Genomic DNA, 13,692 nt, shown 5'->3' on the forward strand with positions numbered 1-13,692 from the left:
GCAGGCGAGCACAGACTGCCTCAGAAGAGGTCTCCAGCCCCTACTCTAGCCTGTGCTCAAAACTCCCTTCAAATTCCTCCATCAGAGCCACTCTGCCCCCAGGGTCCCAGAACTCTCTCTCTGCTTGAAGATAGAAGGACTTGGAACCCTGAGGTTCCTGACTTCTAAAGAAGAAACAGTAGGTGACAGAATCCCAGTGAAGCACCTGCTGAAACAAAAGTCAACCATGGCTCTGTCAGTCAAGTGCTTGCGACAAAAGACAAAGGACAAAAGTTCAAGCCCCAGCATCCATGTAAAAAGTGGATACACAGCCAGGCATGGTGGTTCACACCTTTAATCCTAGCACCTGGAAGGCAAAGGCAGGAGGACCTCTGTGAGTGTGAAGTCAGCCTGGCCTATGTAGTGAGTTTTAGGATTGTCTAAAGAGGAGAGAGAGAGAGAGAGAGAGAGAGAGAGAGAGAGAGAGAGAGAGAGAGAGAGAGTAGGGGTATAGGGACACAACATAGGCCCATATCTTGGTGCTGGGGAAAAAGGGGAAAGGAGGATCCCTGGAGTCCACTGGCCAGTTTCTTAAAAAATAAGGTAGGCACATACTTGAGTCATACAACACAGACAAATCAAGCTGGTAGCAAACCTGAAAGCTTCATTCCTACTGGCTAGCTTTCCAAGCGCTGGAAGACGCTGTGCAGGCTACTAGAGAGCAAAGTAATTGATAGCCGATAGCCTTATTCAGCTGGAAGCCTTCCACTATAACAACCAGCCTGGCAAGACATGCCCACAGAGGCAACAGCGGCACAGGCGTTGCAGGAGTAACAGACCACTGTCTACTTGGGTTTAAAGCCCATTCCACAAAATGGAACTAAGCCGAGTTCTGTTAACTAGGTCAAGAGGCCATGACTGGGTGCATCACAGACCGCAGAGGAGAATCTGCTAAGGATCCGGCATCAAACTGCCCATAAGCACTCATCTTTACATCCACTGAGCAGTAGTAGGGTATCTCTCGGCCTTCACCAGAGAAGCTGCTTAGTGTGGGAGACAACATTAACACAGACACACACAACTGACTGGTGGACAGAAAACAGGAGACCGGGAAGTACTCGGCCTTAAGTGGGAACCTATATCCCAAGCCATCCCACAAGGTTCAGGGATCGTCGTAAAGCGTGGCAGAAGGTTCCCAAGAGCCAGAGGCAGCAGGTAACTGCTGTGAAGCAGGGCTCTCCAGACATGGCGGGGCCACCGCTTCATAAACGCAGTGATTCTCACTGCATGCACAAGAGCACGCCAGTAAAGACCCAACATGGATGGAGGAGGGGCTGGGGAAGTAAGTCAGCTTTCTCTAGGAACGTGAAAGCCGCCCAAGCTCCGGTAGACAGTTCTACACACTGGCAGCAGAAAGTAGACTCAGGTTTAAAAGAGAACACATGAAATATGGAGGGGACAGTAGGGAGGAGTTAGAGGAAAATGGGGTGTTTGATCAGAACACATACGCACAGATAAAATTCTCTAGCAATTAAAAAAGAAAAGACGGGGGCTGGAGAGATGGCTCAGCAGTTAAGAGCACTGACCAGCTGCTCTTCCAGAGGACCCGGGTTCAATTCCCAGCACCCATATGGCAGCTCACAACTGTCTGTAACTCCAAGATCTGACACCCTCACACAGACATATGTGCAGACTAAACACCAATGTTCATAAAATTAAAAAATAAACTATTTTTTAAAAAGAAAAGAAAAGGAGGTGGAGACAGATTGAGGAAGACACCTGACATCACACTCTGGCCTCCACACACATGTGTACACGCGTGCACATGCACACGCAGAAAATGGGGGGAAAGAAAGGAGCAAAAACCAACCGTGACACCAGGGCTGCTGCCATAACCACCTCCTGTCACATCATCCCTGGGTACGCACCACGTCCCCAGTGCTCTAAAGGCTTTGGGTGCTGTCAAACAGCTTCAAAGGAGGCCCTGGACATGAGTCCTAGCTACACAGCCTGGAAGCAAGTCCCCCAAAGCACTGTGAGAACCACAGGCAGAACCGTGTGGAGCACGTGGGGCCAGGAGCTCCCTGCTGAACTGCAGCTGCCTGCGTGCACACGTGTCAGCTCCAGAAGGCATTTGTTCTCCATGCTCTACATCCCACTGCCTCAGCCCTGCTCTGGTGCACGACAGGCAAGGGCTGACACCAGCCAGCACAGAACATCTGCCTCCCATCCTTTCCCCATGGAATGGACTAGGAGACCATCCGCCCCAAGCAGATGGCCATCGGTACCCCAAGAAGACCCTCGTGCAACTTTACAAGGGGCAAAGAAACAGAGGGGCTGCCTCCCCGACCCCACAGGTCAGGACGACGCTGCGGCCCTGCAGCCCCTGCTTCCCCCTGGAAGGCACAAATGGGCACTCCCAGGGCCTTGTCAGAGCTGCCAGGCAAGCCAGGCAAGCCAGGGGCAACCGCCATGCAGCACAAGGGTGCCCCTTCACACACTCCCAGCGTGCACTGAAAGCCTGCTGCCCTGAAGACCAGCTCTTCACACACTCCCAGTGTGCACTGACAGCCTGCTGCTCTGAAGACCAGCTCCTACCTTAGGGCCCGAATCAGCGGACTGACAGCATTCCCTAAGGCAGGAAGCAGAAGGGGACTCTTTCAGGAATGAGCCAACATCTAATGCCGCTGAGAGCACTGGTAGGTTTAAAAGAGAAGCAAGAAGATAAGGCCGCGGAGTCCCTCCCTCTCTGGGACACAGACCCCACACAGGCAGCTTATGAGCAATAAACCAAGAAAAGGCCACATCACAGGTATCCAAAGGCCAAACGTTTCTCCACTCTCCTTCCTCCACATCCAGGCCTCAGAGAGAAGCAAGCCATGACGGCTATCCTTCAAGACACCTGACAGCTCGCTTACCTGCCAAGCACGGGGGAGCTCTAGGCATCCATCAACAAGACACCCAGGTCATTACAAACCTGGAGCAGAGGAAGCAGGTTAGCAGAAGTGTGTGGCCGAGCTGGCCAATTTGCTCCCGCCTTGGAAGGAGTCTACACACTCCCTCTCCCCACAGTCCCCCTAATTGGCCTGGCACATCAGGAAGCTAGTCCCAGAATGTGTCATCTCGTTGGCCTAGAGATGCTTCAGCAAAGTCTAGGTCAGCACTTGCTCACTTCCAACTCTGACTCCAGGTCAGCACTTTGAAGTGGGAAACTGCCCGCCCTCCTGCGGCCACACCACTCCTCAGTGCGTTCGGACCACACACAAACACACACACTGACAGGTATAATGACCACCCAGCAGAGTCTGAAGCAAGGCCAGGCTCGGGCACAAAAGTGACAGAGTCGGGTGCCAAGTAGCAGAGGCATTCAGCCACTAGCAAATTATTCCCTACACAAGATACAGGCCTGACTACAGAGGGGTCCAACACTCTCTTTGAGCCTGCTTAATAAGGCTCTCGCTTCCATCTGAATTGCTAAGTATAGTGTTTAAAAAGCCAAGCCAGTGAAGTCGTCTGCTCCCCACACTGCTGTGACTCACTGTGGGTCTCTGCTTGAACCTTCGAAAGCACACTCACCCAATTAAGCCATGGGCTCCCGTGCCCTGACAAAAATGTGTAGAAATAAAGCTTTTCAAAGTGCAATTTGGCATCAGCTATCAATTCTAAACACACACTTTCTTTTGAACTAAGAAAAAAATGCCTTTAGAAATTTATCCAACCGATGCTAATGCTGTTTATTGTGGGGAAAACAAAGTAACTGTCCCTCAGCTTGGAGAAACTGGTCTGTCTGTACCATGCAGAACTGGGTAGTGATTCAAATACTGTATCTGGCACAGGTATGCTGCCAAAGATTACCTGACAGGACACTGGACGTGGCTCGGTTGGTAGAGTGCCTACTGCCTTAGCTAGGCGCTGCTGCGATAAATACCAAGCTGGGGAGGAAAGGGCTTATTTCCAGCTACAGCTTGTAGTCCATCATCCAGGGAAGGCAGGGAAGAAACGCAAGGTGTGAGCTTGAGGTAAGAACTGAACGAGGCAGAGGCCGCGGAGGAGCGCTGCTGACTGGACTGCCCCTCATGGCTCGCTCAGCCTGCCTCCTAGGACCACCTGCCCAGGGTGCCCCAAGGAAGCTGGGCCATCCCACATGAATCATTAATCAATAAAAGGCATCACAAGCTTGCCCGCAGGCCAATCGGGGGCCATTTTCTCAACTGAGGTTTCCTCTTCCCAGATGACCGTGGCTTGTGTCAAGTTGACATAAAACTAACCAGCACACCTAGTGTGCACCAGTCCTAGGCTCCCAGCACGGTAGAAAATGGACTTAGTGTTGAATGCCTAAAATCCTAGCACTTGGGAAGTAGAAACTGTAAGATCAAGAGTTCAAGATAAGCTACACAGTGAGCTGGAGGCCAGCCTGGGCTACATAAGTCTCAAACAAACCAACCAAAAATAGGCAGACACAATAAAGGCTTGTCTGCACACTCTGAGCACCTCTAGCCCGAGGGGTTTCTGGGAGCCTTGCCTTGGCACCAGTCTGCTGGACCTTGGTGACAACCTAGGATTGAGAACAGGCACCAGAGTGGGCCAATTGTTTGGGCCTGAGGCCTCAACCTGTGAGATCCGACCCGAACTCTTGACAGTGTCTGGGCTGGATTGTAGGACGCCCAGCTGGCATCTACCGGAGAACTGCTTGCTCTGCAGAAAAAAACCCATACATCTGGTGTCAGGGTGCGGGGCCAAGCAGGCAACTGGGAGCGAAGAGGGAAGGGTCTATTTTCTCTTCCCCGTCTTTTGCCACGTCCTGCCATTATTAGGTCATCCGTAATCACTGACAGCTGCGTCTTATGTTTGCAAAGCAGAGATCTTGGACATGCTGTGCTAAATTTACCCCCAAGTGCTGCACCACTCTGATGCTACTGCGCACACTGTCCTTCCCGCAGGTCGCCACGATACTCAGAAATACAGTCCATCCTGTCCACTGTCACAGTTCTAGGACCCTGTGGACCTGGCTAACGGGCCCAGAGTTTGACTGATACTTAGAATTCCTAAGTGACTACGCCGTCTCAGGCAGTTTCTCCTGCCCAGGCCGCGCATCCTGGCTTCTGCCGGGGAGGGGATGTGTGCACATCCATATGCATGGGCACAGAGGCTGTCAACGTGTCCTGCACTCTCGCTTTCTGCTCCATTCTCTTGAGATGGGTTCTCTCGGGCTAACAGCCAACAAGCCCCAGCAATCCTGTCCCTGCTGCTCCCAGGGCTGGGGTTACAGGCACATGCCACCACACCAGCTTCTTAAGTGGGTGCTGATGATCAAACTCAGGTCCAGCAAGCTCACCCAAGGAAACGTCCACTCGCTCCAGGATGACCTGTCACTCAGGGAAGGACATTCAAGAGGAAGAACACGTGCCCTCATTCCAGTGAGGGGCAGCAGCCCGTCCAGCCTCATTCCAGTAAGGGGCAGCAGCCCGTCCAGCCTCATTCCAGTAAGGGGCAGCAGCCCGTCCAGCCTCATTCCAGTGAGGGGCAGCAGCGCATCCAGCCTCATTCCAGTGAGGGGCAGCAGCCCGTCCAGCCTCATTCCAGTGAGGGGCAGCAGCCCGTCCAGCCTCATTCCAGTGAGGAGCAGCAGCCCATCCAGCATCGAGAGTGTGAGTATGGGGCTCAGTGCACACACCTCCTCCCTAGCTGCCTGCCACCAACACTGCATTCGAGACAGTTGTTTCTAAGTACCTTCTACCTGCTGCAGAATCTCCCTTCTTTCCTAACTTGCTCAAAGTTCTCAATCATATGCAAGTGCTGGGTGGTTAACCAATCTCCCAACCTGAACTGCTCTGTCTCGCTGATTCTGCGAAGTCCTTGAGGACTAAGAGGACCACAGCGTGCAGCCCCATCACTCCCCACCACACAGAGGGCCCTGCCAGTCCCATGCCACAGCATTGTGTGTACACACTGCCCGTCTCTTTCCTGCCCAATGGTCTCATGTCACAAAGCCTGCCTGCCTCAGCCCACAAGACCCCGTGTACTGGACACATCAAAGGAAGAGCGAGCCAGCTGTCCTGCCCCATGTGGTTCTCTACATGAACACACCACGACAGCTCCCGTGACCCATGGCACTAGATGCTTCCGAGAGAGACAAAGCCCATTCACCCCATCCTGCATGACCCTCATGCCCTGGACACTCATAAGAACAAACCTGTCTAGTCCGGCTCATGTGGCCACATACAGTGGACTCAACAGAGACAGACACATGTGCCACAGCCCACATGTGCCACAGCCCACATGACTGCATGTTCACGACACATGAACATGCAGTCTGCCCACATGGCCCAATGCATGCACAGAACACACCACAGTATCTACAGTGCTCCTGCTTGGCAGTGGCTCACCACACCGCCAACTTGCTTTAACACTCCCCCTTATATCTCTAGGCTCCTTGGACATAAGTATGACCACGCTGCAGGTTACACCGTGCGGAACTCACACAGGCCAAAACACTGCAGGTGACGGTTAATCGGCAAGGTCAGCTATTACCTAGGAGACACCCATCTGGGCACAACTGTGTTCCCATGGAGTTTGAAGACAACCTGAATGTAGGGGACACTATTCAGTGAACTGGGGTGAACACAGAGAAAGCGAGCTGAGGCCCGCCCCCAAGCCTCTCTCTGCTTCCTGACTGTAGACACAGTGTAACCAGTGGCCTCATGCTCCTGCCGCCATGCCTTCCCACCATGATAACCTTGATATATTTCGCAGGCAAACTGGGAGCCAGAATGAACCCATCTTCAAGTTGCTCCAGCAGGTACTTTGTTGTCATGACTACACTAGGGCTAAGCACCTCGGGGTGACCAGAGTGACACCCTCACAGGATCCGCACCAGACCCCAGCAGCACTCAGACCCCAGGGGACAGAGGACTCTTAGTGATGGTGGTCCCAGATGGGCACACAGAGCATGGGCCACAGCAACAACCTGCCTGCCCGTAAGCTGAACCGATGGACGCAGACCCTCACACCTTGGATAACAAGATCCCTGACACGAGTGAGAAGTCCCTGTGGGAAAGCAGGAGGCCCAGGACAGGCTGCCCAGGGTGCTCACAGGCCTCCACAGGGAAGCTGATCACCAAGCGGGCACTGCCACCTAGTGGTAGCTGCACCTCAGAACCCAGGGCCACAGGTCAGACACTCCAGCAAAACACTCCAAGCATGCGGCAGGAGTGCCTGCTTCAGAAAGCCTGGTCAGGTCTCCAGCTAAAGACAGTGGGTCCTTGAACTGGCACACAGTCATGTATGTGTGTGTGCTTGTGCTTACGTGCTTGTGCATGGGTGTGAGCTTGGGCATTCGTGCACACGTGTAGGAATATGTGAGCAGGCAAATGTGCGAGTTCTCGTGAGGAACCATAGCCCCAGCACTGAACCCCAACTTTTCGCCCCTGTCCTTACATTCTGACCCTGTCCTGTATCAGGCCTAATCTCATCAATCCCAGCTTCAGTCAGTCACTCTCTCAGCCCTTGCACAAAAATGTTCTAACAGCTACCCAAAACCTGCCTACAAAAAAAGAGGAAGGAACACCTGGGGACTGAAGAAATGGCTCAGCTGTTAAGAACATTCACTGTTTTTCTTTCTTTCTTTTCTTTTTTTGAAGACTCAGATTCAATTTCTAGCCCCCAAAGCAGGACACAACCACCTGTAACATCTTCTAGCCTCCACAGGCACCTACACACCACGATGCACATGAATACACACACAAAAACTGAATAGATAGATAAAGAAATGTTTTTAGTAGAAAATCCTCATTATACCAGAGAACCAAGAGCATCAATTTTCTCCGTACTCTAATGTTTTAGGTTTTAGTTTCTATTTCTTCCGTCGTATGTGTGAGATGCGTGTATTGGTACTCAAATGCTATGGTGGTCAGAGGACAGCTTTGCTGAACTTGTGTCCTCCTGTGCCCACATTCCAGAGAGGCACCTCAGATTGGTCCGGCTTACACAGTAAGCACTTCCCCCACTGAGCCATCTCAGCCCCATCGCTTTTTGAGGTCCATTTGCTAGGAAAGGAACCTAGGGCTTCAAACAGGGAAGGTGAGCAGGTGACACTCAGTGCCCAAGGTGCCAGGCAGCCTCAGCAGCCCAGGGAAGTGCCCGCTTGACAGTTATCAGAGGACCAAGGGGGCTGTGGACAGAGCCCAGTGCCCTCTGCTTTCCAGAATAGCTGTTCTGCAGGCATGAGATTGCACGATGGATTGTCAAAAGTAAGCTAGTGAGCTTCCTGGAGGCAGCCCACTCATTTCTGCATGGCTGGCAAATGGGCGTATCCCTAAGGTTGGCAAGACCCAAGGGATTTTTCCTCAAGGCTGCTTATTGTTGCTGTCCTGCCTTCCGATGTTTGTCTCATACGCCTGGCAAAATGCAGCCGCGCAAAAATAGATCCTCACTGCCTATCGCGTAATATCATTCCTCCATGATGATTTTATAATTTCTGATAGTGACTCCTGGATTGACTCAAGTAACTTTAAAGCCTCCTGAAGAACAGTAAAAACTGTTAGGAGCTCTGTGAACCTCCATGTGACTCACACCAAGAAGAAAAACAAGACTGAAACAAATTAATAATCAAGGAAACACATTCATTTTAGGTTCAGTCCAAGGATACTACAATAAGAAAGACTATATGACCATGGAAACAAAGAATAAATGGTTATCTATACAAGACAAGACAGACACCTGTTTCTTAGAAAAACCTTGACATAAAAACTATTCTTTGAGCACATAATGTACATAAGAAATAAAAAAAAAAGATAAAACTTCTTTGAACTCATAATGAGCATATAGAGAAAACCAGTACTTTAAACTTCTAAGGAGCAAAAGTATCTAAACATAGTTCCAATGAAAGAACTTACAGTAATAGTAACTCCCTTTCTCTATAATGATTGTATCTATTATTTAAAGAGGTAATTTTTTTTTACATAGAAAACCTTTGTCTTAAAGGGTATAAAACCCAGGACAGTAATAAAAGTGTTGTTGGTTGGTTGGAGATTTCCTCCATTCACCATCCACCAATTATATCTGTCTGTCTGTCTGATTGTCTATGTCTTTATATATGTTCATGAATGATCTGTGGGAACTCCCTATGTTTATATTAATGTATGGTTTTCTCTTTCTTCTCGCCGCAACCAGCAGCCCCAAATAGCAAGACTACCAGCCGGTTAGGAGTACAGCACCCAGAGTCATCAGCCTGACAGTTAGGAGTTAAGAAAGTTCAGAGAGTCTAACAAACCTGTGGCCCCAAGGCCCCAAATAGCCAGGAAGAATTAACGTGCAGAGAAATGCTAGAAGCCACAGCACCTAGGCCTCATAGGCCTAGAGCAAAAGCCTTGGGACCTCTTTCTCGCCGGCGCTGCTGTCCCACCTCAGCCACCAGGACCCTGGGGAGGTAAGAGCTCGCTGTTGACACTGCTCACCAGGTGAGATGCTCTTAAGGACAGGACCCTGCTGGACGTCACAGGCTCAGCTGGCAAGAGCCCCGCACCCCTCCTCAGTTAAGAGAAGATGGATCCAAGGCAGTACGGCTCCTGAGAAGGGTCCCCCACCTTCCTCCATGAGAAAACGGGGCACCCTAAGACCTACGCCTTCCTCTCGCTTGGCACAGGCAGCCGACGGCAGCCAAGGAGACGCCGTCCTCACACCCGCTGAGCTCTTTCCAGGGTGCTCAACTGGGGAAACAGGCTATGGGGCTCCCTGGGAATCTAGACCCTGCAACATGGCCACTCTGACCCGGGCTACTCGAGCCAGGGCAATGGCTCCAACAGGCCTGATTGGCGCTAAGTGCCATGTGGCAGGCACCAGACACGCAGGCACACCATCATGCCAGTGTTCCAACAGGGCTGGTCCAACTGGGCATGAGCGGCCTCTGATCTCTGTCACAAGAAAGAAGTCACGGAGGTGTCTTGTCTGGGCAGAGCAGCCCCAGGAGTAGGAGGGACGCTTGCCAGCAGCTAACGAGCCTGGAGGACAGGAGGAAGCACGCAGTACTGGGCCTGCTGGGCCAGCCTCTGAAAGAAGGGTTCTGCAGATGGGCTGCAGGGGAAATGAAGAAGTGCTGTCAAGTGACAGAATGGAAGGCAGTGCTGCCATCGGAAGGTGATGACTCCAGAGCCAGCAGGGGACAGTGTGATTACAAGACAGCTGAGCACAGGCAGGCTCCATCTGGCCTCATTTCTCCGAGTAGAGAGAAAGGCAGCCAGCAAGCCGGAAGTATGAAACAAAGGGCTGCTGAAATCCCACAGACTACGCCCATGCTCCAATGGCAACAGTACCCCAACTTCTCTGAGACCTGAAACGGACAGAGCCACCACGAAGAGTGACATCCAGGCCAAGACTCAGGGGCTCACCACTGTTAATGGCAGCTGACAGGCAGCCCAAAACTGAACCACAAATGGGTCAGATCTTTAGAATGGTGCCCCAAACAGAGCAGTGTACAGATGAGAGGCAGCTTTGTGTCTCTCCACCTATACCTAACACAAGCCAGTCACATGGGATACTCTGAGAGCCCCAGCGCAATATAAATCTTCCAGTATGATTGGGTTTTAACTCAGTTCTTCCCCAAAGTTTATCATCACTTAGAGGAAATGATTCCCCCAAGCAGTTCCTTCCTTATACACAGGGTCCTGTGAGCACATAGGCCTGTGGGTCTGCCCTGGGGATGTGTAAATTCTCTACAGTCTTTACAATGAGTCTCAACCTCCCTCCCATGCTAAGCACCCATTAAGCCTAAACAAGCACTCCTCACCACAGCACACAAAGGAAGGCGTCTGCCTGTCCGCTGAGGACTCTGAGCTGGGACAGAGGACAGCACTGGAAGCTAGCGGCCACGGGTGGAGAAAGCAGCAGCAAACCCACCTGAGATTGAAGCCCATGGTCTGGTCCAGTTTCTCCCAGCTCTGCAGCTTTGCAAGCAGCTTCTAGAAAGACAATTATAGCCATCAACGTCTCTGGCCCAGCAACTGTCATGTAAAAGCAAACAGTGACAAAGGTACAGCCCTTCCCCCCACACCACCACCGCTTCCTTTCAGGGATCAGAGGCGGTTAGGTGACTCTAGCAGATGAAGGTAGATGATTTGCCTAGGCCTTGCTCCTTCCTGCCCCATGGTGCAAGTCTAGGCAAAATCCTAGCACTGTAAGAGTGTCACAGGCCTGCAGGAGTCATGTGCAAACCAGGTCCTTGCCCCCAAGGACTGATCTCTCTCTGCCTTCCAGGAGCTTCACTCAGAATGCTAAGCCCTAGGCAGATGAACTCCACTACAGAGCCAAGTTTCTCCCAATTCTCTGGTAGGCCGGAACAAAGAATAACTTAGAAGGGCCTACCCAGCCACAGCGGGGAGACAGGGCCAACGACGCCCATGTGCCTGTTCCGCACCAGCGTAGACCCCACAAAGCAGTCTTTCTCCCTACCCCTTGGAGCTGAAATGGCCCTGGGCTGCAGATCAGGCACACCTGTGGGGCCCGTCACGACAGTTGTTATCAGGGTTCACTCAAAACTCCGGCCCACAGCCACACTCCATGGCTTTAATCCCAGCACTCTGGAGACAAAGGCAAGCAGATCTCTGAGTCTCCGAGTGTTCAAGGCCATCCTGGTCCACACAGCAAGTTTTAGGCCAGCCAGGAATATAGAGTGAGACACTAACTCAAAATAAAATGTGCCTAGGACTGGCCATATACCAAGATGGCAAGATGGTGAAGGAACTCACTACCATACCTGGTCACTTGATTTTGATCCCCAGAATGCACACTGGTAGGAGAAAACATACTCTCACAAGTTGTCCTGGAAGTCTACACACACACTCATTCACTCTTTTCACATACAATCATACGCACACACACATTCGCTTCCTCACATACTTCCGTATACACACACAAGCACACCCACACATATATACACACACAATGTGTCATATGCATTCGCTCGCTCGCTCTTTCTCACATACATACATACATACACAAACGTTGTGGCATTTGCACTCACTCCTCCTCGTACACACACACATATATACAGGCATGTACACACACACACAAACATAAAAAAATAAAAAGCATGGGGTGGGGGAGACTCGAGCTCAGCTACTTTCCCGCAGCCAGGGTTATGGGACACTGTTCCACGCCAGGTCCTAGCTGCTGTGCACAGGACGGATGAGACATGGACTGACCCAGGGTCAACAGCAAGAACACTTCCATGCAAGACCTCAAGCCCAGCAGTGTGGACCTACACCCTACACCTACACCTCAACAACTGTCAACGACAAAGCAAACTGCAGACATTACATAGAGGTTAAAAAGTGACACTGGTAAATGTCGTGTGTTGTCTGTATTTGTTGAAAGTGGGCTTAAGGACCAAGGTGGCCTTCCCTGTCTCAGCCTCCAACCAGTTTATTTCAAGTTCTGGGACAGGCTGGACCCCTGGTCCTGCAATAGGGAGCAAAGAGAACTACAAGCTGCTATGCCAGTATAAAAAAAAAAAACAAAAACAAAAAAACCTTGGCACCTGGCCTTTTAATCCCAGCACTCAAGAAGGAGAGGCAGGCAGCTCTCTGAGTTCCAGGTTGGCCTGGTTTACCGAGCAGGACATCCAGGGCAGCCAGGGCTACACAGAGAAACTCTGTCTTGAAAATAAAACACTTGGCCCTTGAGAACAGCTACAAAAAGAACCATCCAACAAAGGTTATTCGTTATTGCTTATTCATGATATAAAAGTGCCTGTGGTGGGAAGCCGGAAGCCTCACTCACGGAGAGGACATTCTGCCCAAAACTGTCCACTGGGAACCCCAGCAGGACTTCCAAGTCATCTCTGTGGGATGCTACAGCACCCAATTAGGTGCTTTGTACTGTCTGCTGCTTCTTTCTATCTGCTACTTGCTGCGTTTTTCTTTTACTTTTGCTTGCTCTATACTTAATAAACCTACTCATTCAAGACCAAAAGAATGGCTCTCTGGACAGAATGCCAGAGCAAAGGACAAAAAGAGTTCCAGGACTTTTTGCCTGCAAAAGCAAGCCTCCGAGAGAGGCCTGTCTGGAGCAGCACAAATGGACAGCCGCTGCAGCGCTGGCTACCCACAGAGAACTCAGTAGTGCCAACAGACCCTCAGCCGCCTCGGGCTTCTAAAAGTCAGAGATGGAGCTGGGAGATGGCTCAGCCAAGCAAACAACTTACCACAGAAGCATGAAACCCGAGTTCACTCTCCAGCCTCACTTAAAAACTGGACACAGGAACACACACCTAAAATCCAATGCTGAGAGAGAACAGACAGAGAGCCCTGGAGCCCACGGGTCACCTAGTCGAAGCTGAATTAGCTAGCTCCAGGTTCAGTGAGAGACTGTCTCACAATCAAAAGGAGAGGGCAGACGGCTCTGAGGCTTTCAAACTATGTAGGGAAATGGCCACTGCTATTGGTTGCCCACCAGAATTACATGCTGAAACATGGTTGGTAAAGACAGCACACACTGTGGAGGACAGAGAAATCGAACTAGACCTGAGCTAGAAGCTTCCTCCTTGCTAGCAGGCTATTCCCAGGGTGCTGAAGTTGCATGCAGGCCTAGGGAAGAACTGTCATCAACAGTTTTCCCAGCTTTAGCGTCTGTGTGCACAGTAACGAGCAGCCAAGCAAAATGAGCCTGCATGTGCAGTGATGGCAAGTGCGGCACTGGGGCAACCAACTGCTTTCTGGT

General features: G+C 51.2%; 1 protein-coding gene across 3 annotated transcripts in view; it reads right to left on the reverse strand.

Moving 5' to 3' along the window:
- The window catches only part of Mad1l1 (mitotic arrest deficient 1 like 1), a 296,488-nt gene that overhangs the window by 261,972 nt on the left and 20,824 nt on the right, over positions 1 to 13,692 (reverse strand). For all 3 annotated transcript variants that reach the window (XM_060368003.1, XM_060368004.1, XM_060368005.1), the window contains one exon: positions 10,873 to 10,934. In XM_060368003.1, coding sequence (XP_060223986.1) covers positions 10,873 to 10,934 — 62 coding nt within the window. The remainder of the gene's footprint in view (positions 1 to 10,872; positions 10,935 to 13,692) is intronic.

This window comes from Meriones unguiculatus, chromosome 15 (genome assembly GCF_030254825.1).
Source record: "Meriones unguiculatus strain TT.TT164.6M chromosome 15, Bangor_MerUng_6.1, whole genome shotgun sequence".
Classification (NCBI taxonomy): domain Eukaryota; kingdom Metazoa; phylum Chordata; class Mammalia; order Rodentia; family Muridae; genus Meriones; species Meriones unguiculatus.